At 33.7% G+C, this 27,026-nt stretch overlaps 6 protein-coding genes across 8 annotated transcripts; 3 read left to right on the forward strand and 3 right to left on the reverse strand.

Annotated features, from left to right (window-relative positions):
• Positions 1-1,079: 1,079 nt before the first annotated feature.
• On the reverse strand, positions 1,080-5,056 carry LOC11421560 (probable polygalacturonase). The gene is made up of 6 exons (XM_039831290.1): positions 5,003-5,056; positions 2,703-3,053; positions 2,508-2,628; positions 2,244-2,418; positions 2,071-2,141; positions 1,080-1,947 (listed from the first exon to the last, which is right to left on the reverse strand). The coding sequence occupies exons 1-6, from the start codon at positions 5,054-5,056 to the stop codon at positions 1,250-1,252; spliced, it is 1,470 nt and encodes a 489-aa protein (XP_039687224.1). The 3' UTR covers positions 1,080-1,249.
• Positions 5,057-5,649: 593 nt separating this feature from the next.
• LOC11424160 (beta-carotene hydroxylase 2, chloroplastic) lies at positions 5,650-7,737 on the forward strand. 2 transcript variants are annotated; one of them, XM_039829916.1, is made up of 7 exons: positions 5,650-6,187; positions 6,263-6,325; positions 6,398-6,469; positions 6,550-6,684; positions 6,815-6,940; positions 7,077-7,144; positions 7,457-7,737. In XM_039829916.1, exons 1-6 carry the CDS (start codon positions 5,828-5,830, stop codon positions 7,134-7,136), a joined length of 816 nt encoding a protein of 271 aa, XP_039685850.1. In that variant the 5' UTR covers positions 5,650-5,827; the 3' UTR covers positions 7,137-7,144; positions 7,457-7,737. The 2 variants fall into 2 exon arrangements, with proteins under 2 accessions (XP_039685850.1, XP_003592203.1); XM_003592155.4 differs by having other exon boundaries at positions 5,676-6,187; positions 7,088-7,144.
• Positions 7,738-9,903: 2,166 nt separating this feature from the next.
• LOC11424868 (uncharacterized) lies at positions 9,904-12,344 on the forward strand. Of its 2 annotated transcripts, none has more exons than XM_039829918.1 (2): positions 9,904-10,105; positions 11,109-12,344. In XM_039829918.1, the coding sequence occupies exon 2, from the start codon at positions 11,445-11,447 to the stop codon at positions 12,015-12,017; it is 573 nt and encodes a 190-aa protein (XP_039685852.1). In that variant the 5' UTR covers positions 9,904-10,105; positions 11,109-11,444; the 3' UTR covers positions 12,018-12,344. The 2 variants fall into 2 exon arrangements, with proteins under 2 accessions (XP_039685852.1, XP_039685851.1); XM_039829917.1 differs by having other exon boundaries at positions 9,905-10,105; positions 11,045-12,344.
• A 935-nt stretch (positions 12,345-13,279) lies between these two features.
• LOC11428141 (deubiquitinase DESI2) lies at positions 13,280-14,553 on the reverse strand. Its single transcript, XM_024786567.2, has 3 exons — positions 14,385-14,553; positions 13,873-14,134; positions 13,280-13,768 (listed from the first exon to the last, which is right to left on the reverse strand). The coding sequence occupies exons 1-3, from the start codon at positions 14,514-14,516 to the stop codon at positions 13,470-13,472; spliced, it is 693 nt and encodes a 230-aa protein (XP_024642335.1). The 5' UTR covers positions 14,517-14,553; the 3' UTR covers positions 13,280-13,469.
• Positions 14,554-16,185: 1,632 nt separating this feature from the next.
• Positions 16,186-19,427, reverse strand: LOC11428142 (probable receptor-like protein kinase At5g24010). The gene has a single exon (XM_024786561.2). The coding sequence runs from the start codon at positions 19,182-19,184 to the stop codon at positions 16,686-16,688; it is 2,499 nt and encodes an 832-aa protein (XP_024642329.1). The 5' UTR covers positions 19,185-19,427; the 3' UTR covers positions 16,186-16,685.
• A 4,125-nt stretch (positions 19,428-23,552) lies between these two features.
• On the forward strand, positions 23,553-26,491 carry LOC11428143 (uncharacterized membrane protein YjcL). Its single transcript, XM_003592161.4, has 5 exons — positions 23,553-24,122; positions 24,980-25,090; positions 25,201-25,356; positions 25,491-25,732; positions 26,043-26,491. Exons 1-5 carry the CDS (start codon positions 23,612-23,614, stop codon positions 26,364-26,366), a joined length of 1,344 nt encoding a protein of 447 aa, XP_003592209.2. The 5' UTR covers positions 23,553-23,611; the 3' UTR covers positions 26,367-26,491.
• The last annotated feature ends 535 nt before the right edge of the window (positions 26,492-27,026 follow it).

Genomic DNA, 27,026 nt, shown 5'->3' on the forward strand with positions numbered 1-27,026 from the left:
TTTTTTTATGAATAAAATAGGGCAGACATCCAAACTGAAAAGGTTAGCTTGGGAATGAAGCTTGCACGTAAGCATGAATAACAGCATAAAAGACTTGGCAAAGCATATGCAACTTGGCATGTTTCTCTAAAGATATGATTCATCTAGATAAGGCTAAAATGTGAGGTACAATGGGATAACTAGGGAGGGTGATTCACTTAATAAACATGACTTAGAAAGTGAATAACAGTTCTCAAAAATGAATTCATTTCTTGTAGGCCAAAGGACCTCCATAGTAATTCCAAAAATTAGGGCTTGATATCTCTGGATTCTCGAAGAGTGGCAAAAATTCTTGGATAACCAAGAATGAAAGTCCATTTGGTTTGGAAAAAAGAAAGAAAAGATTGTCATGTTTAATAATAATCGAATTAAGTTGGGGATTTTGTGTTGAAAGTCATTCTACACAAAGACAAATCCTGGCGAGAGTATGGGAAATGGTCACCTAAATAGGAAGGAGCATTTTGAATCACCAAGACATTTTCTGTAATGCATATTCATTGTTCGACATCAATTCAAACTTGGAAATGTTGCTGATTAATATCAGATATTTAAAGAAATGCATTAATTCATGTATTAACGGAGTGCTCGATCGTCATTGGAGCACGATGCTTGAGCAGACGGTGGAAAGGAGACGAATGTGTGAGAATGAAGAAAAATAGGAAAGCTCTTGTATTTTCGTTGTATTCAAATTTTGTTGTCTTGGGTGTTTTTTAACAAGTTGTTGTTTCGGGCTTAGTCCTTGTGCAATAACAATAACCATTAAAGGTTTAAGAGAACAAAGTATATAAGAAAACACCCTACAAAAATATTGACTCAATTTACTTACGAGAAGTAATACTCCACTAAATTAAGTCTTCAAGTGTTCATTATGTATTTAGGAACTATAAATGAAAAAATAAAGAAAGAAAACTAAACGTGTACACTGACCAACAAACAAGGGTCCGTTTTAACTTCTCCCTTAGTAAACTGACATTTATGGACTATAAAGTTGAGTTATGCTTGCAAATCCTGAAATGAACCAATGGCGTGCATATAAAATGGATCAGTAAAATAGTGGTATTATTCATTACTTTTCAAAACTTAGATTCCATATACTATATCCTTATGGAAGAAAATAGCATTTGATGTCCTAACAACAATAGCATTAAAGCTCCCTCAAAAAAAAAAAAAAAAACAATAGCATTAAATTTCAATTTTTACATCCACATTATCAGAAGACACTACTTTGGAAGTTGCAAGTCTTGAATTGAACATTTTCAATGGGTAGTTTATCTCTTGGAAAAGGACATTCAATTTCCTTCTCTTTCAGCAGTTCACATGGTTTAGGAACCACATTACTTGTAACTCCAGAAATATCAGTGCAATTCCATGGAAGTTTCTTCTTATGTGCACTCATTTCAATAGTCACATTAGAAACACATATTCCAGTAAAAGGGTCGTTAGAAATTCCTTCAACTTTGCCCGCAATAGTCACATTCTTAGCGGTGACATCTCTATAATTTATTCCACTAATTTTAGGCAATGCGTTTGGATCAAATCCGTTATCAGGATGATCTCCATAAGAACCTGTCATCCAAAACACATATTTCAATGTATTCAAATCCATTCCTTTGACAAAAATGTCCTTCACAAAAGCACCTCTACCGACGGCAGATTTGATCCTAACAGCTGATTCTGTATTGATTGCCGTGACGTCTTCAATTCTTACATCTTGGATTCCACCTGACATTTCACTGCCTAATGCAACCAAAGCACTTTTAGGGGATATACATGTTAGCCTTCTTACGATTATATTTTGTGATGGCTTGCCAACTTTGATTCCATACTCATCCCATCCACTTTTAATTGCAATACAATCATCACCAGAAACAATGTAGTTGTCTTCAATCAGAACATTTGTAGATGAATCTGTATGAAAGAAAGAGTGGGAAAACAAGTAGTTATTATTTTAGTCCTTGTTATTGAACCTTTTATTCAATATGAATATGAATGCCATAAGTTCCATAGAGTTGGTTCATATATACACATTACCTGGGTCTATGCCATCTGTGTTTGGAACGTCCACTGGTGCAAGAATTGTAAGTCCGTTTATAATTATGTTACTGAAGATATAAAGTTTAATCAGAAGAATGAAATAACACACACATATAGAAAATAATGCTTTAAATAAAGTTGAGAAATTTAAAAATTGTGACTCGTCAAACCTGCTGTAAACTGGATGTACAAACCAAGAAGGGGAATTGACCAAAGTGAGATTTGATATTTGGATTTGATCAGAATACATAATCTCAATCATATATGGCCTAGTGATTTTCAATTGTTTCTTTTGGAACTTGTCCCACCAAGTAGATCCTTGTCCATCAATTGTCCCATTGTTACCTTATGTAGAAAATTCAATAGATCAAATTTTAATATAACATTAACACATTTTAATAATGGCTTAGCTATTACTTTATCTAAATAGTTACCAGTAATAATAACATCAATGAGGTTAGTTCCAAAAATGAGACTGCTAAACCTTCCACCAGGCTTTTCTCTTCCTCTTCCATAAGATGGTAAAGCAGGAAGTTGAGGCCAATCGGATTCATACTGTGTAATTAAAATGACCCTTTAAAATTTTCCAAATGCTACCAAAAAAAATAATCATTAGTAATTATATATACCTGAGATGCAAGAATGACAGCATCTTTTTGGAGAAAAAGAGTGAAATGGCTTGTGAGATTGAAGCTTCCAGTTAGCCATTTACCTGGTGGAACAATAAGTTGTGCACCACCATCATTTGCATATTGGCTAAGATTGGTTATTGCTGAATTAAATGCCTTTGTGTTAAGGGTTTTTCCATCACCAACACCACCAAAATCTGTCAAAACTGCACTGTGTTTTCTGCAATTGATAGCTGGATAATCAAAGTTATTCAATTTACTAATACTTGGTATTCTGCATTCTGCTAGTGTTCCCAATATCACAACTACAGAGATCACACGTATAACCTGCACAAAACAATAGTGATAAATCTATGTACAAAAAAATAAAATAACCGCAAGTTCTTAGACAAAAAAAAACAACGAAAACCATTGAAACAGTGGCATAAAACAGGTATATGACTGAACGATGGATAAAAACTACAGTATACACAAAGGAAAGGAAAGGAAATTACGTAGGAATTTTGGAATCTTGGACTCTTCATGATTTTATGAGACATGGAACTTGTGTAGATAAATCACAGGTATATGATGGATGTATAGAGAGAGAGGATTATGACTACATAATGCATATTAAAGTCTTTGCGGTTACTGTATTTTTCAAAGAACAGTTATTTTTCAACGGAGTACTATAGAATTTTATTATAGTTTACTGAGTTCAATTTGATCCATTCTACGTAATAATAAATCTTTGTCAAAAAAAAAAAAAAAGTAAATTGTAAATGTGATTCAAATACATTGATTTCAATTAAAAATGCATTTCGCTATTGTTGTGTCATGTGTGCAAGTGTGAGTTATATCTCCCACATCGGATAAAACAGTAAAGGTTGAACACCTTATAAGTAAGAGGACCCATAACGTCTTAAGGTTTTGGGTAAGAGAGTGGTGTCTCTCTTGCTTGTGCGGTTGTTCTAACCTCGATGCGGACGGTCCCCCAGGCTTCCCTCATGACCCAACATTCGCATCTTGGACTCTTCTCGATGTGGACGGTCCCCTAGGCTTCCCTCATGACCCAACATTCGCATCTTGGACTCTTCTCGATGTGGACGGTCCCCCAGGCTTCCCTCATGACCCAACATTCATCTTGGACTCTTCAAGTGTCGTTTTCCCCCTTAAAAAAATGCACTTTCAAGTAGTTTAATAAATTCCCTAAAAAAAAAAAAGTCGTTTAATAAAAACATTCAAATGATGTTTGACTTTTTATTTTATTTTTTTAGAATAAAAAATGAGATATATTAACACCATCAAGGCGCCTCAATCACACAAGATGTGTCAAAGAAGACGACCAAAGTTTATAAACAAATCATGCATAAGAAGAAAACAAAATGCAAGATTAACCAATGCACACACAAACAAGTGGGCACGACCACCATCTCTGATTGCAATAACAAAAGTGACATTATATGCCTTTAACAATCAGAAGGAATGAAATTTTACGCTATCTAACAATGGTTTTAGTGATTTTTCGTTTTGGTTGAAGAGTCTATTATTTATTTCCCTCTACATAACCCAAATAGAAGCAAACTAAATAAGATGCATAAACGAACGTCTCGCCATTAAGCCTCTAGCTGAAAAAAGTAAACTGGACAAAATGGTCAGAAATAGAATTTGGCTCTGCCGTAGAGACCCCAATCCAAGCTCGGACTAGAGACCAAAGAGCCCTGAATCAATTGCAAGAGAGGAACAAATGTCTAACTGATTCAACGTCTCCACAATTGTTAGCGAATTGCATGATGTAGGCAAATTGGCTGCACATACCGAAGATGAAGTGTCGCGCAAGAAAGGCTCAATGAGAATAATGCATATTTGGTATCCGGTGTTAGAGATTGACTCAAATTATATCTTTTCGGAGAGCCTTAGAGCTCACGAGCATAACTCATCGCTTCGCCTTGTTGTAGGGTGAATTTAGCCATTTGAAGTAATCTGAAGGCCCAAAACCACATTTTTATTATTTCAACAAATTTATTAATTTTCTATTTCGTTTCAGTTTGTTATTTTCGGTTCAGTAGGGTTTGTTATTTCTCTGGTATTTAACCTAAATGGTGGTAGCCTAAGAGGCAGTTTTTCATTCAATAAACTTATTGAGAACTTTTCTCTCAATTCTGGTGGATTTCGAAAACTCTTATTGTCAATATTTGTCGCTTGCAACTTGTCTGTTTATCTTTTAGGTTTAGCTTTTGTTATTCCCTGCTTTCGTTATGCGTCATTGCATGTCTTGAGAAATGATACCACGCGCCGCCAAATTGTCCTTGGTCGATTACCTGATTTAACTTAGCTCGTAATCTTTGAGCTCGACTCTTACTCTTCAAACTCATCTCATAGTTCGTGGATAGCACTTGATTGACATTGTGGTTGGTGACATTCACAACCACAATGTCACATTTCACAAGTTTTTATTTTTATTTTTTATACACTTGTGACTTTGTGGTTGGCCAATATCGTCAATCATAAATCACATAAGTGTTATCCATAATTTGTACTATGTCCATTTACTCTGCACATAACCTCCCATAGATTATTTCTAACTTCTCTACCACTAAGTATTGTGAATCTTTTTAAAATTTTCACTATTGAACATTTTTTTATAGGTTATAAGCTGTTTTTTCATACATTACCTTAACAAAGTTATATAAAATTTCCTAAAGAAAAATAATACGTAAAAATTTGGATAAGCTCAAAACTAAATCAATCAGAAAACAAAGCTAATTGAATTAAGTAGCTATGAGCAGCTTGTTAGTAAAAATGATTTATTTGATTGAAATAAACCGAACCTTGAAATTGTTCTTTTTTTGGGGTGATATGTTAAATAAGCATTCCTTCTAAAAGACATGAAAGATCTTAAATTGTTCCACTAGTTTTTCTATTTTGTTTTTGTTTTTGTAATAAACCGACCACAACACCACCTCCTCAATTTCATTTCTTTTTGTATATATATTGATTGTTTCACACTCAGCAACACAACACAACACCGCAAAATTGTGGTTTATAATCAATCCCTTCTCTTCTTTCACTATCTCACACCAACCTTCTTCATTCCACACGCATCTCTAACAACACTACCATCGTAACCTTCATTCTCTTTCTCTATGGCGGCAGAACTTTACACCGCCACAACCTTAAAGCCCTACAATCTCCTCCAACCCTCAACTTCTTCCCCTTCCCCTTCCCCTAAAACACTGTTCTTCACCCCTTTAAGAAGTTTCCCTCATAGCAAAATCCTTGAAACCCAAAGAACAAGAAAATCAACATGCTTCACCGTTTGTGTTCTAACGGAAGATCCAAAACATACATCCCAGTTGAAAACTGAGGAAGAAATAGTTGCACAAAAATTGGCTAGAAAGAAGTCTCAAAGATTCACTTACCTAGTTGCAGCTGTAATGTCTAGCTTTGGTGTCACTTCTATGGCAATCTTAGCTGTTTATTATAGATTCTCATGGCAAATGGAGGTATATATATATTGTTTGATTCTGTCAAGCTTAAAGATTGTCTTTTGAATTATGTTTTGGTTGTTTATATGATAGGGTAGTGGAGAGGTTCCTTGGTCTGAAATGTTTGGCACATTTGCTCTCTCAGTCGGTGCTGCTGTAAGTCTTGTGACTATTTCTCAATTGGGTAATTTTGGAGATAAAATTCAATTGGGTATGATTCATTTTCAGGTAGGTATGGAATTTTGGGCTAGATGGGCTCATGAGATTCTATGGCATGCTTCCCTGTGGCACATGCATCAGGTGCTCTGCTTCCCATTTTCTCTCTTCTTTTTTCTGAATCCATAAATACATTATTCAAATATGAATTTGAATTGTTGCAGTCACATCATCGACCAAGAGAAGGAGCATTTGAGCTTAATGATGTTTTTGCAATAATCAACGCTGTTCCTGCAATTGCTCTTCTCTCATATGGTTTTTTTAACAAGGGATTGCTGCCTGGTCTCTGTTTTGGTGCAGTAAGTGTATCTTTCATAATCTACTTTTTTATTAGTAAATCCCTTAATTAACGGTTTCATTGGGATTTGTTTAATCATAGAACCGAATTTACGATAATACCCTCAAATGACATCCTCATCTTATGACCAGGGTCTTGGAATTACGGTGTTTGGGATTGCCTACATGTTTGTCCATGATGGATTGGTTCATAAGAGATTCCCTGTGGGTCCTATTGCCAACGTGCCCTACTTCACAAGAGTTGCTGCTGCTCACCAAGTAGTGCTCAATATATTTTTACATTTTTTTTTTAGCAAAATAAACAAAGGAAAATATAAGTGCCATGTGTTTGTGTTTATTTTTTTTTATTTTTTTTGTGGAAATGGGATCTAATTTGGTGCCTTTGGTTTTGTTGTTTGTTTGCAGCTCCACCATTCGGACAAATTTAAAGGGGTGCCATATGGACTCTTTTTAGGACCAAAGGTCAGCCACATTCACATTCCCTCTTCCTGGTTTTTTTGGTTCATTGAAGTATTTTAGACTTGTAAAAAAATAAAATTAAGTAGTTTAGATGAATAGTAATTATTTTTTTTGTCAACTGGTAATCTTGTATTACTAGCTGAGTAGTACTTGGGACAAAATTCTACTATATAACTAAAATGTTCATTTCATTGAACTTTCGTGAGATTATATAATTTTACTCGCTATATATGTGTTAATTACTTCAAAATTTTAATGTGCTCGTAGCCAAATTTGGATTTATTTTAACACATTGCATGGCAACATATGGTGCAGGAAGTTGAAGAAGTGGGAGGGATAGAAGAGCTAGAGAAAGAGATAAGTAGGAGAACAAGATCATATACTGGCTCATGACAAATCAACTAGTACTAGAGATGTTTGAAAGAATTTTGAGTGTGGAGATTCGATTAATGCATGAAATGATTTGAATGTGTTTGTACAGATTTAGACTTTTAGTAATAAGATACAGCAGGATGTTCTTTTTATTACATCACAGCAGGTTATTTTAATACATGAAACAGTGAGTGTCATTTTGTTTAAAAGAGTAGTTAATCTTAGATGGAAAACAGGTTACAAATAGTTAAGTAAATTTTGTTGAGTTGAGATGTTTTTAATATTTTTTTTTATAAAATGAGCGCCTAAGGCCAGAAACAAGGAAAAACTACAAAGAAATCGATCAATTGATGGGTAGCAATCTTCATCAATCAACAGTGAATGTCTAATTGTCTAATACGAGTCAGACATGTCTCGTAAATCTTTAGATTATAATTTAAAGAACATGCAATATTTGTTAAAGCATCTAAACAACCGATTAGTCTTTTGATATGAATGAGAAACTTCAACATTCCAATCTATTTTCAATAAGCAAAGAATTCTTTTAACCAATACTCTACACAAACGACTATATGTCATGCCTTCCTTTATAATCTGCTCCATACTAACAGAATCTACATTTCTCTAAATCCCATCCTCACACATAACTCAAACCCCCCAACACTTTCCAAAAGCTCAGCCACAAACGCACTACAATCTCGAATGAATTTAGCAAAACCGTCAATCCATTCTCCATCATTCTCTCTAATATACCACTACAACCAGCTATATTCCACCGTTGCACGTGCCATCGCTATTTAACTCCACCTAATGAAATCTATCACATTTTGGCTGTTGGAAGTAGTCATTTGTTTAGCCATTCTTGCTAATGATAATAATCTTCTGATAGCTTCAAATCATGATTGACAAGATTAATTCATCTAACAAAATTGCATTCATGCAACTCCTTATTCCTCCACGTTCATAAACAATGACATTATGCCGTGCAGATATCTCTCCAATCCCCATTCTCTCTCCAATCCGCATCATGACTATAGAGAAGTTTTGAGATGTTTTTAAGCTTGTTTTTGCAGACTTCTTATTAACATAAGGTGCCTATTAGCGTGCATGAACTTGTCAAGTTTCCCACGATAAGTATAAGTAAAAACAATATAAATTGATTAAGGATAATATGAGGTTTTCACATACTTCTTGGAGGTTGAAAGCCCAGCTGGAGGAGGTATGAGGTAGGATTTTCCTTTGAAATTTAGAACAAAAATGACTTGTCGCAAGCCCATAGTAACAGTCCATTCTTTATGAAAAGCATACGCCCATAGCTTGAAAATTGCTCTTTACACTTTAGAAAATACTCTCCCACGCCTTAAAGAATATACTCTCCACAGTCAAAATGAACTAAATACCCCCAACGACAGTTAACCGCCGTTTGCTCATAAACTGAATGTTAAGGAGCGAAAGGAAATTATTTGTCGTTGGTGGTATTGAAGTTGAGGCGTGGGAGAGCAATTTTGTTGGTGAGATGAGCAACATTCCCATAGTTTTCCATCATGGACCAGCATATGAGGTGCAACCCACACTATGTAAAAAATTTAGGCTAATTGCAGTTTAATCCTCATATTTTCACCATTTTATGGAATTGGTTCTCCTGTTTTAAAATTTTACAGTTTTAGTTCCTCCATCAAATATTTGGCATAAAATATGATATGACATGTTGCGAATGAAGTTTTCTAAAAGAATTTTCTTCCAATTTCGTTGATGTTGATCTTTTCTCATCATCAAATCATGAGAGTGTATTCTCTTCCGTGAGAGTTCCTCCAGTAAAATCCTAGCCTTCAATGAAAAGTACCCCGAAATGAATCCATTCCCTTAAGCTAAATCATTTAAAACATATCACATCATTATATTTTAATTCAAAAATATGATTGAGATATAAAAACACCGAAATTTTAAAATAAGTGGACTAACAATGGAAATGATATTTTCATACAAACCGAAATTAAGCCAGTAAAAAAAATAGAAACAATGATTTGGTTCTAAATTGGTACTGTAAATGATATTCACTCAATATTAAATGAAAAGGAAAGGAAAAATTGAAGAACAAAATCTGAACCGTCCCCTTTATCCATTCAGAAAAAAGGCCCGATAACCCGGGCAGGGTGAGACCCAATGCCCCCACAACTCTTTTAGATGGGTCCTATATCAAACAAAAACGGGGCCACGTGTCTACGTAAACCCAAACAAACACGATATATCACTGCGGAAAAAAGAAAAGTCAGATTTTTTTATATTTCTGGAATGTCCTTTATCATTCATCTTACACGTGTTCAAACATCATTCGACAGTGACACCGTTATGTTGTTTTTTCCTCTCTCATATGTTATCGGTTTGGTTTCTTCTTATATCTCTCTTCTCGTTTCTCTCACATTCTCTCTTTCTCTCTCTTCAGTTTTTCACTTTCTTTTCCTACCCAACTACGTTTTCTCTTCCTCTAGATCCAACCACCAACAATCACTTCTCGTTTATTCAATCTATCTCTCAAATCACCACTCTCATCAGGTCTTGTCTCCAATTTCTCTCTCTATGCCATTCCCTCAGGTTTCTTTCATTCATCTTTTTCTCCTTCAAATTCTGCTTTTTTTTTTTTTTGTTTTGTTTTTTAACTTTGTTTGATGGATTGTTGTTTTTTTTGTTGAATTTTGATTTGATTGTATTTGGATCTGGTTTTGATTCATAATTGAAGTGATTCAATTTGACGAAATTTGAAAATTTTATTTTTTGGGTCGTAGATCTTGTGATTTTTGTAATTTGGGGTGTATGAATTTTACTTGAATTGAGTTTATTGATTTTTTTTTTTTTTATTTTTTATGAATTCAGTGGATCTGATTAGGGTTTCGATGTTTTTGTTATTTTTAGGGTTTCTTTTGTTGCAAATAGATTTGTGGGAATGAAAATTGGGTGTTATGTTATTTTGTTTATCGAATAATCATTAAATCAAGCTTACTGAATATAATTGGCTTAAATTTTGCTGCGTGTTCTGTTCAAGCAATGGTAATTCATTGTGTTTATACATCAATGACTTCAATTTTAAATGTTTGTTGTTCAATTTTGACATTTGTTAGGTGAGTTAGATGTTGGTATACAATTTAAGTGTCTGTTGTATTAACCTGTTAACATTTTATGTTAAGTACTAGTCTATTATACACTTGGTTGGTTAAACCAGGTTGATCTGACATGTACATATCTTAACTGTTTCTCATATTGATCAATACTTAATTTGGTTTGTTAAGTTTTTATAATGATTAGTTACCACTGCAAGCAGATCCTATTACAATAATATACATGTTAAGTAGGTATATCAAATAATAATGCACAGATATATAAAGGAAATTATTTATCACAATTTATGCATGTATATCATTTGAATTCCTAAGTATTGTCTGTTATTGTGACTGTGTTTATATGTATACGCTTAAATATCATGAGATGTATATTTTATGTTTGTGACAACTTTCAGTTTTTCCCCTTAAACTGCAGTTGGGAAGGGTGTACTGGAGTCGGAGTGTTGGTTTTGGTCGCAAATTTATTAACAGTATTGCAGACCTGTTGGCCTTTTCAGGATGGGAGAGTGCAAGTGTTGTGGTAAGTTAGGAAGAATGGGGCCAAGGGATGGATCTAAGAGTGCTTATGAATTTTCTTTGATGTTGTCTCCTGTCGTTTCTTTCTGGGATTGCATAGTTCGTAAAATGAGGTATTCCTACAGACCTGAGTGGGTGTAGTGGTTGGTAATTTTCATTAGTACTAGTCTTGATACTTCAACTAATTAGAATTTATTATTAGCATAATAGTTTAGGGGATTAAAGTTATAGAAAATGTATACAACTCTATAGGAGTTTGCTTGAAGAATAGGGTTTCAGAACAATCATTTTAAGTATTTATGTCGTTATTAAGTTCAATGGATAACATGGCATGTAATAAAGGGCAACAACATGCGAGAAAGACAAAGAAGAAGCAGGTGAAAGATGAGTTGGATCGTCTCAAACAAGCTGAAAAGAAAAAGAGACGGTTGGAAAAGGCTCTGGCTACTTCTGCTGCCATCATATCGGAACTGGAAAAAAAGAAACAGAAAAAGAAAGAAGAGCAACAGAGACTTGATGAAGAGGGTGCTGCAATTGCGGAAGCCGTCGCTCTGCATGTTCTACTTGATGAAGACTCAGATGATTCATATAAGGTTGAGTGCAAGACCTGGGATGATTATAATAATAATCTTGATTTCTTCATGAGTGGGAAAAGAGCTTGCTTTCCTAATCTAGATGGTAGCACATGGTCCGTCACTTCCCAAAACGGCAAGTGGTCTATCTCTTCCGGACCGTTCGAAAACAATGCACACGAACCACTTTACGAAGCAGGATGGGATCCTACAAGATTCTCTGTTGATCTTATAGCAGCACAAGCAGTTAGATCGCTCCACATTGCAGAGAATGCTGATGATGATAGGATTCTCTTCTGATGGAATGCTTGAATGTCGGATTAGTCGTCTATTTGCTGGTGACTTGAGTCTTTTGTTACTTCACTGGAGGTCTTTCATGTGTATATAACTATATTTTATATTATATATTGTGAGTCTTGTGTTTGTCAAACAACACATTCTGCTTGAGCTGTGATTTGAACAATTTGGCAGTGTCACCATGTTTTATTCTGATTTTATTTACCTGTGCCTGCTAATTTTCTACGTGGAGTGATGACTTTCATACTCGAATATTTGTAGGGAACTATACTTTTTTTTGAGCTGATTATTAATGACAATAATATAAGTGGAGGCCTCATGATTTATATACTTGCACTGTTGAATCTTGTATGTATTTTCTAAGTACTGATAGTACTTTCACTGTTGAATTCATTCATTTTGCTATGCTAAACAAATTTATTATTTTTGCAAATGGAGTTCATGACATCACGCCTTGTGACTTAAGCAATTTTGTTGCTCAGCAAAGTGATCCAGATTACATCATGGCTTACGTGATTGGATAAATTCTGAGATTTGCTGTTTTTGTATTGCCGTGTGATTAGAGGCAGGGTCAAAGTGGCCAAATAGATAGCGTTGCATAAGCTACTAAGTGATAAGTATCTTTTTCTACCAAAGCAAAAGTATTGTACTCCAAAGTCATACATCATTATCTTATTAGACATCTCAATTCAAATACAGGTTTGTGCAAGGTCACTGAACAACAAGCTATATAAATAAAAGGTTTTGTTAACTAGTGACTCCGGGCACTAGTTAAGGAAACAAAAGAGGAAATATTTGCATTGAAAACATAATTTTTTACACTTTTTTAACTTTGACCAAACAAGTTTCAAGGTCCTTATGCTACAATTGGTTTCCTTAACCGGTGCCTCCGAGGCACGGGTTAACATTTTCCATAAATAAAAGCATATGTATTTCAGTTATCTTCTTTTAGTCAAGTCAATATGCTACCTTTAGAGTAAGCTCTCTACCTAATACCCTATCATATGCCTATGATCTTTATTTCTCTGTTCCAGGGATGGTGGTTTGCAGCAAGCTTAAATATTACTTTGTCATGAACTCTTTTTCATATTTGACCTTTCATAATTTTTGATAAAAAAGCATTTATATAGTGTGCTTTGTTAACTGCAAACCACCAAATTCAATCACTCTGGGATTTGACTCCAATCTGCTTAAAATCAAGTCAGATTAAGAATAAACAATACACTCCCTTTTCAAAAAAAAAAAGAATAAACAATACACTCACATTTTCAGTGAACAGTCTAAAAAACATAGCACCAACAAAAAAAAGAGTTAAACAAGACATAATAACTGTACATTGTTTTTATAACCAGTGAAATAAAATGTAAAAAGTTGCACTTACTTTCCAATTTAAAATGTATGTACTTGTTGTAAACCTATGTAAACTGTGGTAACATTGCCTTGTCATGTTATTTTTCATATTTGTTGTTGAGGCTCAATTTCACTTGAAGTCCCAGCTTCTGAACTAGTAGAAGTAGACGGTTTTACACCATTGGTAATAACCTTTTTCATCCAAACAGCTTGAACACCAAGAGATTCTCCTCTAGGGGAATCATCCATATCAGTTTTAACATTATTTGTAACACAAAAAAGGAATCGACATGCTGATTTGCTTGCTGATACAATCTCTGTTTTCGCTTGCCGGAATCGTGATGCTGTGCATCCAGCCACTTCCATAGTAATATCACCAACATTAGCAAACCTGTTAACCCAACCTGTCATGAAAAATGTAATAAAAAAGCAATAATTCATCACAAAATTCACCAACATTTGTAAACATAGGTAACAAAAGCAACATTAAATAAAAGTAGTTATTTACCTGGAGGGTTTGGCACACCTAGTCTTGCACAAAATTCATCACAGAAGTGATTGCAATTTTTGGAGAAGAGATCATAAGAATTTCCAGGCCACTCTTTACTAAGCTCCCTTAATATTTGATTTACCATGAAAATATTGTAGTTTGTTTTCCCTAGAACAAGGGATTGTCGATATGTATACCTTGCATTTTTCCTTGAAGGACAACTAAAAACTCCAGTACCCTCCTCACAGGATCCAAATGACCATTCATCATCTCCATAAACCTGTCACAGTATCACAAACAATCATCTTAGTATGTCATAGACCTATCAATATCAAATGTTGCACATAATCTACCTACTTATTGTGTTCTTGCACATAATCTTTACTACTAGTTTAACATTTTAAGGGAAACTCAAGATTCAAGACTCTATTCACAGTTACAATTATCAAACAACAAAAACAATGGCACATTTCTATATTCTACACCTGAAGTGAACAAAAAGAAAGAAAAGAGAGGCAGTGGATTAAGACCTGAACTGCGCCGTGGAATATACCACCGAGACCAATACCATTCTTGAAGATCTTGTTGATGTGAACAACGGTGTTGTTCGTCTTCTCCGAACCATTGGTCAAGTCATACACGTGAAGTGTCACTTTTGCCATCTTCAACAAAAATTAGAGTGAGATTCTTAAACTCTATCTATGTATCTGGGGTTTGAATCAGAGTTAGATTCTTCTGAAAGAATCCTTGAACTTAATTTCTATCCCTGCCATTATCAAAAGTGAAAAATCTTCTTGAATTTGTATTTGAGAGGGAACACATAAAACTGTGGCATCAACTTTGGCGCTGATCATTTTAATTTATTGCTATTGCTGCTTAATTCCTTGGACATGTGTCTTTTTCAGGCTGAAAGAGTTTAATGGTTGAGAGAATTTGAGATAAAATTGAAAGGAAAAAACTTTTTATGAATATGCAATTGATTGAAACAGTGTATAATACATTACTAGTATTGATTTATAGAGAGCAATTAAAAACTATGAATAGTGTAACTAACTAACTAACTAACACATTGGTAGCTGTTATAACAGAATTACTAACTAACTGCCAACTTATAGAAATACTAATACCATAATAGAAAGTTTGAGAATACTGCAAAATGCACTTTTTCTCATAGTGACATATTGTTTGGATAGGTAGAATATAGTGAAATAATATAATATTCTATTGTTTTGATATTTTAAAAAATGATGGTTTATAATGGAAAATGATGAGATCAATTCCATGGTATATCTTACTATCTATCCAAATTTTGTTCTATTCCATCATCAAATATTCAAACTAAGGAATAAGACCTATGTTCTCTTTCACTCCACTGAGCTTCATTTCTTTACACTTTATTTCATGCACAGCCCTTTTAACTTAATTTGATTAATTAAATGTATTTTTTCTTTATTAGCCAGCCACTTCAGATGTGTTCTTTTTGCTACCATTATTTGGTGTAGGTGAGAATTTCTATTTTAATAAAGAAAAAAACGATTACTGTTGTCTGTTTGCTGTAAAGTCCAAATCTATGGACCCAAGTCACAATACTTAATTTGAGTGTTTGGTGAAATATACCTAGAAGTATGTCAATACTCACAAGCAATGTTTTAAAAACCGCACCGAACTGAATAGTTCAATTACTGTGATTCAGTACTATCTACAACTCAGTTATTTGAATAGTTTGATCACAATGTCGTCTTAATTCGAGTGATTTAGATGTTTCAGTCTCACAAGTTCTATCTCTGATTTAGTTTTTAAAACATTGTTGAGAAAGAGAAAAAAGTTGTAAACAACTTCTCCCTAAAAAGTGCTATTTTGAGTGGAAACTACACGCCTAATTGACTTATTATTCCATTTGTCCCACACATGTTTTATATTTGCACGCACCTTCTTTTTGGTTGGATCCCAATATATTCATATCACTATTGGCGGCAAAAGGCATCTCCATTTTCTTCATCCGGTCCTACTTGACCACATGTTTTATACTGTAATGCTCAGTGATTACATGATATATTCCCTAAATTCAAACCTTATCATTGAGCTGTTTATTATAAATTTATAAATAATTTTTTACAACTTGTTATATACTTACTACTTTGTCACATGCATTTTCAATTAGAGTATTAAACAATGATCACTTGTTCAGCAAGTGCTCCATGGTGAAAAATTATGTTAAAAAACCTTTCAGCAAGTGTCATGAAATTTCTAAGAGAAAACCATTAAACATCTATTTAATTGATGACATATTTTATCTACTGGAACACTAGGGATTGGAATTGAAATAAGACATTTTAGCTGAAATATTAATTCCATTTATATCATCCAAACAGACCTTAAAGAAACCTACAGCTGAACACAATTTTGAGTCTATGACTGAATCAGCTCTAGAATTTAATAGTTTCTGCATAACATGAAAGTATCATACTAAAACAAATTTGAAGCATCTCTCCAATGCCAAACTACAATAATATTCAAACATTTCTAAGAAACTCTCGGCGAAGTTATGTTGTATAAGGAGCCTAAAGCAGCCTTTTGCAGAAAATGTTAGATGAAAAGATGAATTACATGTATATAAAAATATATAGAAAAAAAAAAATCAAAGCCTAGGCAATGGTGTTATACCTTATAATCAATGAATTTTTATTACATCAGAATGAACTGGTTATATTTGCACTATGCACCTCTCTCTATCTTCTTTCATCTCCGGTTTCGAGGGAAAGGGACCCTGGTAATCCGAATATCGACCGTGAGATAAATAAAGCGTGGCCAATGATTATTTCAGTCAGGATTCATCTGCCATCATTATTCATTAGCTGTGAAAACACTCGGCTAGTACTTATGTCTGAATAATCATTATCATAATTTCTCTCTATTCTACTGGTAGAATTTTCAGGAACAATCGTTGTTGTTTCATTAACTGCTTCACTAGCACTGCGATCACTTTCTTGGAGCTGAAGTGCATATTCCAAATTCCACAAGACATCACCCATAGTTGGTCTATCAACACCATATTCAGCCAAACATTTCTCTGCTGTCTCACCAAATTTCTTCAATGACCTTGGTTTAATATCTCCAACAAGATGAGGATCAACAATATGATCCAGCATTCCCTTCTGCAGCCATTCAATCGCCCATTCAGCTAAATTCACCTGTTCCCTAGTCAGTTGTGGATCAACAGCAGGTCTGCCACAAAGAACTTCAAAAAGCACAACACCAAATGAATACACATCTGATTTATCCGTAAGCTGTTGCCTTCGGTAATACTCAGGATCAAGATAACCAAAACTACCTTTCACACCGGTACTCACATGTGTTTCATCGAGGCTCGGCCCTGATCTCGATAGACCGAAATCAGCAACCTTGGCTACATTATCTTCATCGATCAATATGTTTGTCGATTTAATGTCGCGGTGGATGATTCCTTGAGCAAAACCGGTGTGAAGATAGTGCAGACCTCTAGCTGAACCAATGCATATCTCAAGCCGCTGCTTCCAAGAGAGAGGGGATTGCCGTGACGAACCATATAAATGCTTTTTCAATGGACCCTTTTCTACATACTCATAAACAAGTATCATTTCTGAATTTTCTTCACAGAAACCAACCAGTGAAACAAGATGTCGATGGCGAATTTTTGATAAAATTGTTATTTCAGTGTGGAATTCTGGAAGGCCTTGTCTTGAACCTGGCATACCTCTCTTGACAGCAACTTTTACATTGTCTCTGAGTACTCCTTTGTAGACCATACCAAATCCACCAGAGCCTATAATCAAATTTCTATCAAAATTGTTTGTTGCTGATTGTATTTCAGCAAAAGGAATCTTCATTCCAAGATATCCATATGAACCATGTTCGGATGTTCTACTAAGGGAACTCCCTCCAAACATTCGCAAAGGCGTCCATCCAACACTTTCCACTGTACTTTCTTTTGATTTTCTCTTCCTGCATCTGGTAGCAAGTAGAAAAATAGTCACAACAAAAAATGCGATGACAATTCCTCCAGCAATTGAACCTATCAACTCCCATAAATGCTTCCTCCTGTGGAAAATATTAGTATTATCAACATCGTTGACCATCTTCATTATCTCTGCACCATTCAATATGGCATTAATCCTAATAGAACTACTCAGGTCAGAAGGACCAACACTTATTTGAATAACACTTGAATCGTCTGAATTAGCAACAAAATCCACATAGACCGGTGATGCAAGAGTGTGGAATGTTAGTGCTGACAAATCAAGATCCTTATATGCAATGTAACCATTGATATACACATCAAAGTAAAGCAAGTTGAGCGAAGTACTAACAATATCACAAAAATGCAACCGAATCAAATGTGAAACGCCATCACGAGCCACAGGAAAATTCCATGTTATATTAAACCTTGAAGCTAAACTTGAGTTTTCCCTATTCATCTGTTGAGCAGTCATGTAAACATTTTCAGGCGCGATCTCTGGAGTAGCACCTCCCTTCTGGTAATCAGGTGTATGAGTGCTTACTGCATGTTTAGCTGCTTCCTTAAAAACCAAATAATCCTCATCAGGAATCCAAGTTCTCCAAAGGGTGTCATTAAAAGGAGTTATTTTCATACCTCCTACATTAATCCTATGAACAGTTTCCAAAACCTGAGATGAAAGATTTCTATACTCTTCCACACCAGAAGGACCAACCAACCTTGTTCCATAATCTATAACAAAATCTTCAGGAGCAGTAAACACTTCCACAGCATTTACATATCCAAAACCTGATTTAAAGGGTCTAAACAAAACTTGAAGCAAATTTGATTCAATCTTCAAAATAAACTCTTTAACCATCACATCATCAGGAGGCTTAAATTGACTTAGAATTGAAATTCCATTAACCAAGACACTAAATTTTGCAGATTTCAAGTCAAAACTTTGATCTTTAAATGGAAAGAAATGAAAACGAATCAAATGGGTACCATTTTTCTTCATGTTGAACCTGTATCTCCCAGTGGTAATGAAAACTCTTGCTGTGTGATACAAAGTTTGTAAATTTGGAGATGGGTTTTTGTTTGTGAGAGAAATGGAATCATCAGAAGAGAGAAAATTTGAGCCTGGATTAGTTGAATCACTCATGAAGAGTCTATTGAAAAGAGAAGCATTGCTGTGTGATCCACAGTTAATTAAGTAGTTGTCTATAGGAACAAAGGAAAATGAACAAGGTAGAAAGAAGAGAAGGATGAAAAGGATAAGGTTTTGTGTCTCCATGAAAGAAGGGTTTGGTCTTTTGAGTTGTTGAAGTTTGTGAGGAAAACTCATGTGACTCATGAGAAGTGTGAGAGGATACTTAAGAGAAGAGTGAACAAAACTGCAACAAAAAAGGACAAGAGAGACAGTGACTAGATTTTAGAAGAAGATATAAAATAAAATATAGTACATAAATGGATTTGGTTACAGAAGTCAAAGGTACTAGTACTACTACTCATGTTTTTTCATTTGCTTTTGTTGGTAATTTTTGTTTTGAAAAAAATCATCATTTTTGGACATTTCACACTATCCTACAATAGTTTGCTTTACTATGCTATGAGTCTATGACATAAATAATGGTAGGAGAACTATGAATGTGAAAGAAAGTAAAATGACTTTAGGTGAATCACTCTTTTCTTGGAGAGGAATTATAATTTTAATATTAGAGGGGCCAAAGAAGGAAATAAGACCATACATTAGTATTTTTATTTTATTTTTTGCTTAAGAAAGCTCTTTTTGCATATATGCTGTCTTATACTATGTGGGACCTACACTTTGAATTAAAAAATATGTTTAGTATCCGACATGTGTTGGTATATGACAATGATATAACATTGTCATTGTTATTGTTATTTTAATGTTTGTGTCTATGTCTATGTTTTATTGCTCGTATCTTATTATTTGTTATACATGGAAAAATTGCATAAGTAATATATATATATCAAAGTATTTGCCAACCAGACATCCCACTATGATAGTAGTTTGCAGATCACACTCAGAGGTTGATGTTAGCATCAATTTCCTGAGCTTAGATAAGATGATGGACCTTTGTAACTAAAGCCACCAATTGGCAAAGCATATATAGTGTATGTGTCGCTCAATCCTTATCTGGGGAAATAGTAGGGTACTGTTATTAATTCTCATTATCTGGTGCATGCCAGCTTCACATAAGGCAGTGCCTGATTAATTTATTCTTTGGGTATTTCTTGCACTATAGTATAGTAGTATATACTCTAATTCTGCTTAGTGCTTGGTGGAATTTTTAGTATTGTTGCCACATGGCATTTGCGTAGTCCCTCAATGGCTCCATCTCTTTTTTGTGTGTGGTAGAAACCATATCATCCCTCTTTCTCATCCTCGAATTATATGCTTTATAAACACATAAATTCATAATGATTAATAACTCTCAACAATAGTTCCTACTTCTTCAAACGAGTACGCTAAATTAGAAACTTTATACTTCATATGTGGGTTTCTCAACTCCTTCATAGTGTTGTATGTGGCAAAAAGACATTTGAGACTAAAATGCTTTGAAAAACATAAGTAAAAGCCATAAGCATAAAAACAGAGCTAAAATGTGAGTAAAAAATTATTTGATCGATTAAGTGTGTATAAAATGAAATTTATAAGTGATATTTATAGACAAAAGTACGGAACCTAAAATCCTATTAGTCATGAATGTGGTTAACAAAGATAATGATCCGATTGTTGTTACTTTTCGAAACTAACGTGTGTAAAATATGATTGTTGTCTTGCATTATTATTTGACGCTCCATGTCATAAGATACTCCTCCATGTTATATAACTCTTTTTTGGCACTACATCCATACAAATATTCTATCTGATCATGCTTCCTAAATTCTAATCGTGTTTATTGTTGAGTTGTTCGAAAACAAGAGATGAACTTTCGTGGTTCTCAATTATATGTTGTTAATGACTTTGACCAATTTTAACATTCTTACGACCTTATAAAATTGAGAAAGATTCGACTTAATCAACTTCAGTTGTTCTTGCTTTGCTTACACACGAATTTAGCTAACTAGACTTGACTCACTCTATAACAACTTAAAATAGTTTTAAAGGTAAGTTGATTTTATGTTCAATGGAACATAGTACGACCAAAACAATATAGTATATCATGGCGGTCCATGCTATAATTGGACTATTTTTCAATATGTCAATACCAAGGCTATAGTTGGAGGTTTATGCATGGACCATTTTGTTGTTGTATATATGTAATGTTTGTTACTTGACATAGACTACTAGCAAACCCCAAAAAATACCAAACAATTCGTAACAAACTTAGTATTTATTTTTGCCCTTTAATTGTTTCTCATGTGAACGTAAAATTATATGGAATTCACGTGCTCACCTTTTTAATGTTTATTTCCAGATTTTATGCAGTAGACCATAGAATCTAGGTATTGATTTCTCAACAAATTCAATTTTTTAAGTTAGTTTTAAGTTTAATCTTAAAGCTTAATCAAATCTTAAAGAGTAGCAAACTAGTCAAGTTTACCTGATGTTTGGCAAAGAGTAACTTGACAAAAAGTAAGTTGATGCTAAAGAGCAAAGACTACTAAAATATACTCCATCCCTCCCTTAATCTAAGCCTTCATTGCAAATTTTACAAAGATTAATAAAAGGTGAAAGTGTAATTAATATGATCATTTTGTGTAAGGATATTACGAAATTGTCCTTGTTTATAGTGTATTAAAATTTGATTTTTTCATATTCCAAGATAAATTAGTAGTATTAATTAGAGTTATTTTTGGAAATAATAAATGCATTTAGAAAATTGAAAGAGAAGTTATATTTAAAGACAATTTTTTTTTAGTGTTTAGAATTAAGGAGGGAGGAAGTACAAAGCAACAAACATTAGAAAAATCATCGATGAGATTCAGATCCATAAGATTGTCAAAATAATAATAATTCAGATCCATATGCATCAGAAGAAGCATTAATTAATCGTTGAAATAATTAGATTGTCACAATTTTACGGATAAATACAAAATTGACCAGCAACAAAAAAAAGTCAAGTAAGTCTTGGATACCGTTTGGTCCGGCTTTTTTTCAGCTTTTCTACGTTTTTAAAGAGAAGTTAGGCCAAACATAATATCAATAAAGTACCTTCAAAAAAGAGTACTTTTTTTAGAATGCATAAAATTGAATGGAATGAGCTTTAACCAAAAGTTGTTGAATGCTACTTCAAAAAACTATTTCTCCCCAATTTATTTCACAAGCACCTCTCTTCAACTCCCGCCGGCAACCTTTTGTTTTATTTTTTCAATACGCTTTTTTCATCCATTTTATTTTTTTTATTTTTTTTAACCGGTCCATTTAATTTTTTTAATGAGGTTCCATTTAAGTTTATTATCTATTTTTTTAAGGAATTTTATTATCTTTTTATCACTTATATATTAATTTCAATATCTTTTGATCATCACAACCACGCAAATATTTGTATTCATGCTGTCAATGAATGACACTTAATATTTTTATTCCCTTTCTTCAACCACGGAAATACACACACATTAGTGTTTAGAGTAATACTTTATGTTCCTCTTTTTGTTTTTTTTTTGCTATGCTAATGCGTATAATTTTTGTTAGTGTTGTGTAATGCGTATAATTATTTTTATAAAATTTTGATTTTAATTAAAAGTACAAGTGTAGTTGCCTAAAAAAAATATATTTATATATAATTTACACATTTGTATTGTAACAAACTATGCATATCTTTTTCTTATTAAAAAAACTAAACATATCTTTTTCAATGACACCAGCAATGTAACAAATATAATATTATATATATAAATTCTTATCTTTTTGACCAACACTAAAAATATGGTATTCTTATAACAAAATTTGTTATGGAGTATAATTGGAAAAGAAAAAACCAATTATTCTCATTATATATACACACATATACATATTATAGATATGATTGAGCGTGACGAAGAAAGCAATATAAATGAAGAAATCAGTTCATATAATCCAGGAAGAGTGCAAGATGGAGGCTACATGAATAAAGTTAGAAATCAAATAAGAGTTGCGTTGATGGAGAGTAGAAATATTTGAGTTTGTGATGATTTATGTCTTTAAAAAAAAATGATTATTGTTTTTAATTTTTCAAACTACTTTGATATTATTTATGTTATTATTTGAGCCTCCTTAAATTATTTATCCTATTCAAATATTTAACAAGTCGTTTATATGATGATACAAATTTGTATTCATGTTACACAAAATAAACGTCATTGAGTAAATATAGTATTGGTAAAAATATATCTTTTATATTTTAAACATTTTTTCCCTTCAAAAAATATTTTTGACATTTTTTTATTTATTATGTTAATTCATAATGAATTCAAAGTTTTTTTATTTATAGACAATGCATAAATATATGCAAGGTCCCGGGTTCGAACCCCAGACACCACCAAAAAATAATAAATTCAAAGTTTTGTACAATATTTTGCCAAACAGCTTTTAACTCAAAAATAACTTTAGAACTAAAAAAAAATAAAGAAACCAAACAACTTTAACCTTTTTCTTAAAGAGCTTTATTTTAACTTTGTTTAAAAGTAGCTTTTAGATCGAAAAAAAGTCTGGCCAAACGGTACCTTGAATGAATGGTTTTGATCTTTGAATTTAAGAAATTCCAGATTCACTAAAAAAATGAACACAGTATTAAAACAAAAATAACTAATCTGAAAGCTTAGACGTGATTAATGGCTTCTTGCATTTTAACACTGAGATCTTCTCCTTCTTCTTCCTCTTCTTCACATTCATTTTCCCGCGTAAAACCGTTACTTCCGAAACCTAAATTCAATTCCCGTTCATCATCTTCTTCAACATTAACCAAATTCAAGAGCCATAATCTCGGAATTAAACGTAATTTGGTTTCTACAGAAGCGATCGGTGGGAAGTTGAACTTGAATTTCCCTCTGATTTCTCCCAACGACGAATGGGGAAACTGGACGGCTTTATTCGCAGCTGCGGCTTTCGGAATCTGGTCGGAGAAGACGGAGATTGGGAAAACAGTGAGTGGAGCTATTGTGAGTATTTTGGTGTGTCTTGCTGCTAGTAATTTGGGGATTCTTTCTGTTAATGCTCCTGCTTATGACTTGGTTCTGAAGTTTCTTCTTCCTCTCGCCATTCCCTTGCTTCTCTTTAGGGCTGATCTTCGACGAGTTATAAGTTCCACTGGCACACTTCTCTTGCCTTTCTTGCTTGGTTCTGGTAACTCACTTCTCTCCTTTTTCTTTTCAGAAGCGCTTATGTATAAGCTATAAATATAGCACAAGATAAAATAACATTAAATTGTTTTTTGTATGTGCTATAATATAAGTTGTTTCTAAGCTATATTGATATAAGCTTGCTGTCATGTTATTCTCAATCTCAGAAACTAAAATGAGAGTTTCTCCCACCCATTGGAAGGAAATGACTTTAATTTTACTATTGAAAGAAGAGAGTTTTATTTTAGTTTTTGAGATTAGACATATGACATTGCAGCTCAGTCAACACGTACACATATGGTCAAACTGATTGTTTAACGCCCATGTTAGCAGCTGGGTTCACAAAGTCTATCTGAGGGACTAATTTGACAACGTTTTATAGACTGGTAGAGTTTTTCTGAATTGTTGTATTTTCAGGGACTAATTTGAGACCATGAAGGACCAATTTAGTAGTTGACTCAATATTATTTGGTATATATATATATATGTGTGGATGAAATACATTTTGGCCTTTTTTTCCCTCTCTTTCAGTCACATTAGCAGTTATAAATTGTTCAAATGACATTCCTTGTAAAAATATTATCAGTATGTAACAACAGAATCTTAAAAAGAAAATTAAAAGTCACTCAGCATCACACAAGTTAACTTCAGGTATTTTTTATGAAAGGATCACAAAATTTATTTATCAAATAAAGACATTTTCTTTATGTTGCTATTTTACTCTATCCTTTTTACATCTCATATCAATTCATCTCATTAAAAATGTTATTTTAGAAAGCAATCTGTCTGAACATTATTGTTCATTGTCTGAACGTTAGTGACCCATTGAACCTGATTTTTTAACCTACATTATCATAACAGTTGCAACTACAGTCGGGACAGTAGTAGCATATCTACTTGTTCCAATGCGATCACTTGGTCAGGATAGTTGGAAGATAGCAGCTGCTCTCATGGGTAGACATATTGGTGGAGGTAACTCTTATTTTATTTTTTTAGCACGCTCATCAATATTGCCGGAAACATTTGTATCTTCAACCTAGACTTGGCTTACCTTACATATTACTGTTTTCCTTATTGTGCAGCTGTCAATTATGTTGCCATATCTGATGCTCTTGGTGTTCCCCCCTCAATTTTAGCTGCTGGCTTAGCTGCGGATAATGTTATTTGTGCAGTGTATTTTTCAACATTGTTTCTATTGGCCTCTAAAGTACCTCCGGAGTCCTCAGCTTCAGTAAATGGTAGTTCAAATTCTATTTGATTATAATATCACTATGATTATTTATTTTATATTTTCCAGTCACTTGAAGTTAACTTTCTATTATAATGTAGTATTTAATTATTTCCCTGACACTGATTTTGTTGTTGTTGTTAGATGATACAATGACTACCATGTCTGGGTCTGGTGATAAACTTCCAGTGCTACAAATGGCTACTTCACTTGCTGTGTCCTTTGCCATGTGCAAGGTTGCCAATATTCTTACAGGGCATTTTGGAATCCAAGGGGGTAATCTGCCATTGGTAACAGCAATTGCTGTAATATTTGCAACTGTATTTCCCAAACCATTTGCTTCTCTTGCACCCTCTGGTGAAGCTATGGCCGTGATTCTCATACAGGTTGGTTGTTATTCATCGTGGACAGGTTTTTGCACTTAATATGTTTGGATTGCCGGTTAGTTTGGCGAACTTACGGTGGCACCGTCATTTTGCTGAAACTCCAAAGTGTAGATTTTGTCAAAATCATGGTGGTCTCCTGTGATTATGTTCAATTCACCTTCAACCCAAACATACACTTAGACTCTCAAAGAAATTATGTTATTGGGTAGTTCCTAAAAACATAATGACAGTAATAACAGCATCAATATGCAATTTCAATATCTCATAAACTGACTAGTTAACGGTTTATGTCACTTGCTGTGAGGAATAGGTATTCTTTGGGGTGATAGGTGCAAGTGGGAGCATAAGGAGTGTGATGGACACAGCACCAAGTATTTTTCTATTTTCTTTTGTTCAGATAACAATTCATCTTGCTTTGATACTTGGACTGGGAAGACTTGTTCGCTTTGACTTGAAGTTGTTACTCATAGCATCAAATGCTAATGTTGGAGGCCCAACAACAGCATGTGGAATGGCAACAGCAAAAGGGTGGAAATCCCTCATTTTGCCTGGTATTCTTGCTGGTATATTTGGAATTGCCATTGCTACTTTTCTTGGAATCGGATTTGGTGTAAAAGTCTTGAAATACATGTAAATATCCCCATGTTCTTTATATCCTAACAATCTATGTACTATTGATTCCATTTCTAGTTTCGGACAAAGGTTTTGAATGCCAAACTGATTTTTTTATCTGCTATAAAGATTGATTCACAGATTAATAGTATTAATAGTGGTATCGTATCCAACTAGAATTCTGTATCCCCTCCACTTCGTTGTATATGTGTGTGCTGGCGGTGATTAATAGCCTAGTGCAATTTTGTGAATCAAAGTAAGATCAAATAAATACAAAATTTCTATAAGTAAGGCCTTGTTTGGGCAAACGGCTTAATTAGGCGCTTATATAGCATAAACATCTATCATATAAGTGCTTATCTATAAGCTATTTCTATAAGAAAAATAAAATAAAGTCAAACTATTTTCATATAAGTTATAATTAGTCGTTTTCATAAGCTATCACGGAGAGCTTATGAAAGTAAGTTATAACTTAAAAGCAACTTATAGAGAAGTCAGAAGCTGTTTTTACATGCTCTCTCAAATTGTCTCACAAATGTTAATTGTGCATGACAGGTTTTTTTTACTCAAAATTTTGCCATTGTTGCGGATATATTTGGAATTGCCATTGCCACTTTTCTTGGTATTGGATTTAGCCTAATAATCTTCAAACAGATGTAAAAACCCCATGTTACTTATATGC

This window comes from Medicago truncatula, chromosome 1, assembly GCF_003473485.1.
Source record: "Medicago truncatula cultivar Jemalong A17 chromosome 1, MtrunA17r5.0-ANR, whole genome shotgun sequence".
Taxonomy (NCBI): Eukaryota; Viridiplantae; Streptophyta; class Magnoliopsida; order Fabales; family Fabaceae; genus Medicago; species Medicago truncatula.

Bases quoted from the DNA above. Each gene is read 5' to 3' on its own strand.
- LOC11428141 (XM_024786567.2), bottom strand. From the start codon at position 14,516: ATGGCAAAAGTGACACTTCACGTGTATGACTTGACCAATGGTTCGGAG. The intron at 14,135-14,384 runs GTCTTAATCCAC...ATACTGTGACAG, and splicing joins TATTCCACGGCGCAGTTCAG to GTTTATGGAGATGATGAATG. The intron at 13,769-13,872 runs GTAAATAACTAC...TTTTCATGACAG, and splicing joins AGGTGTGCCAAACCCTCCAG to GTTGGGTTAACAGGTTTGCT.
- LOC11424868 (XM_039829918.1), top strand. From the start codon at position 11,445: ATGTCGTTATTAAGTTCAATGGATAACATGGCATGTAATAAAGGGCAA.
- LOC11428142 (XM_024786561.2), bottom strand. From the start codon at position 19,184: ATGAGTCACATGAGTTTTCCTCACAAACTTCAACAACTCAAAAGACCA.
- LOC11421560 (XM_039831290.1), bottom strand. From the start codon at position 5,056: ATGAGTTTGAAGAGTAAGAGTCGAGCTCAAAGATTACGAGCTAAGTTA. The intron at 2,629-2,702 runs GTATATATAATT...TTAATTACACAG, and splicing joins CTGTCATTCTTGCATCTCAG to TATGAATCCGATTGGCCTCA. The intron at 1,948-2,070 runs GTAATGTGTATA...TCTTTCATACAG, and splicing joins CACAGATGGCATAGACCCAG to ATTCATCTACAAATGTTCTG.
- LOC11424160 (XM_003592155.4), top strand. From the start codon at position 5,828: ATGGCGGCAGAACTTTACACCGCCACAACCTTAAAGCCCTACAATCTC. The intron at 6,188-6,262 runs GTATATATATAT...TTTATATGATAG, and splicing joins GATTCTCATGGCAAATGGAG to GGTAGTGGAGAGGTTCCTTG. The intron at 7,145-7,456 runs GTCAGCCACATT...CATATGGTGCAG, and splicing joins GACTCTTTTTAGGACCAAAG to GAAGTTGAAGAAGTGGGAGG.
- LOC11428143 (XM_003592161.4), top strand. From the start codon at position 23,612: ATGGCTTCTTGCATTTTAACACTGAGATCTTCTCCTTCTTCTTCCTCT. The intron at 24,123-24,979 runs GTAACTCACTTC...TTATCATAACAG, and splicing joins GCCTTTCTTGCTTGGTTCTG to TTGCAACTACAGTCGGGACA. The intron at 25,357-25,490 runs GTAGTTCAAATT...TGTTGTTGTTAG, and splicing joins GTCCTCAGCTTCAGTAAATG to ATGATACAATGACTACCATG.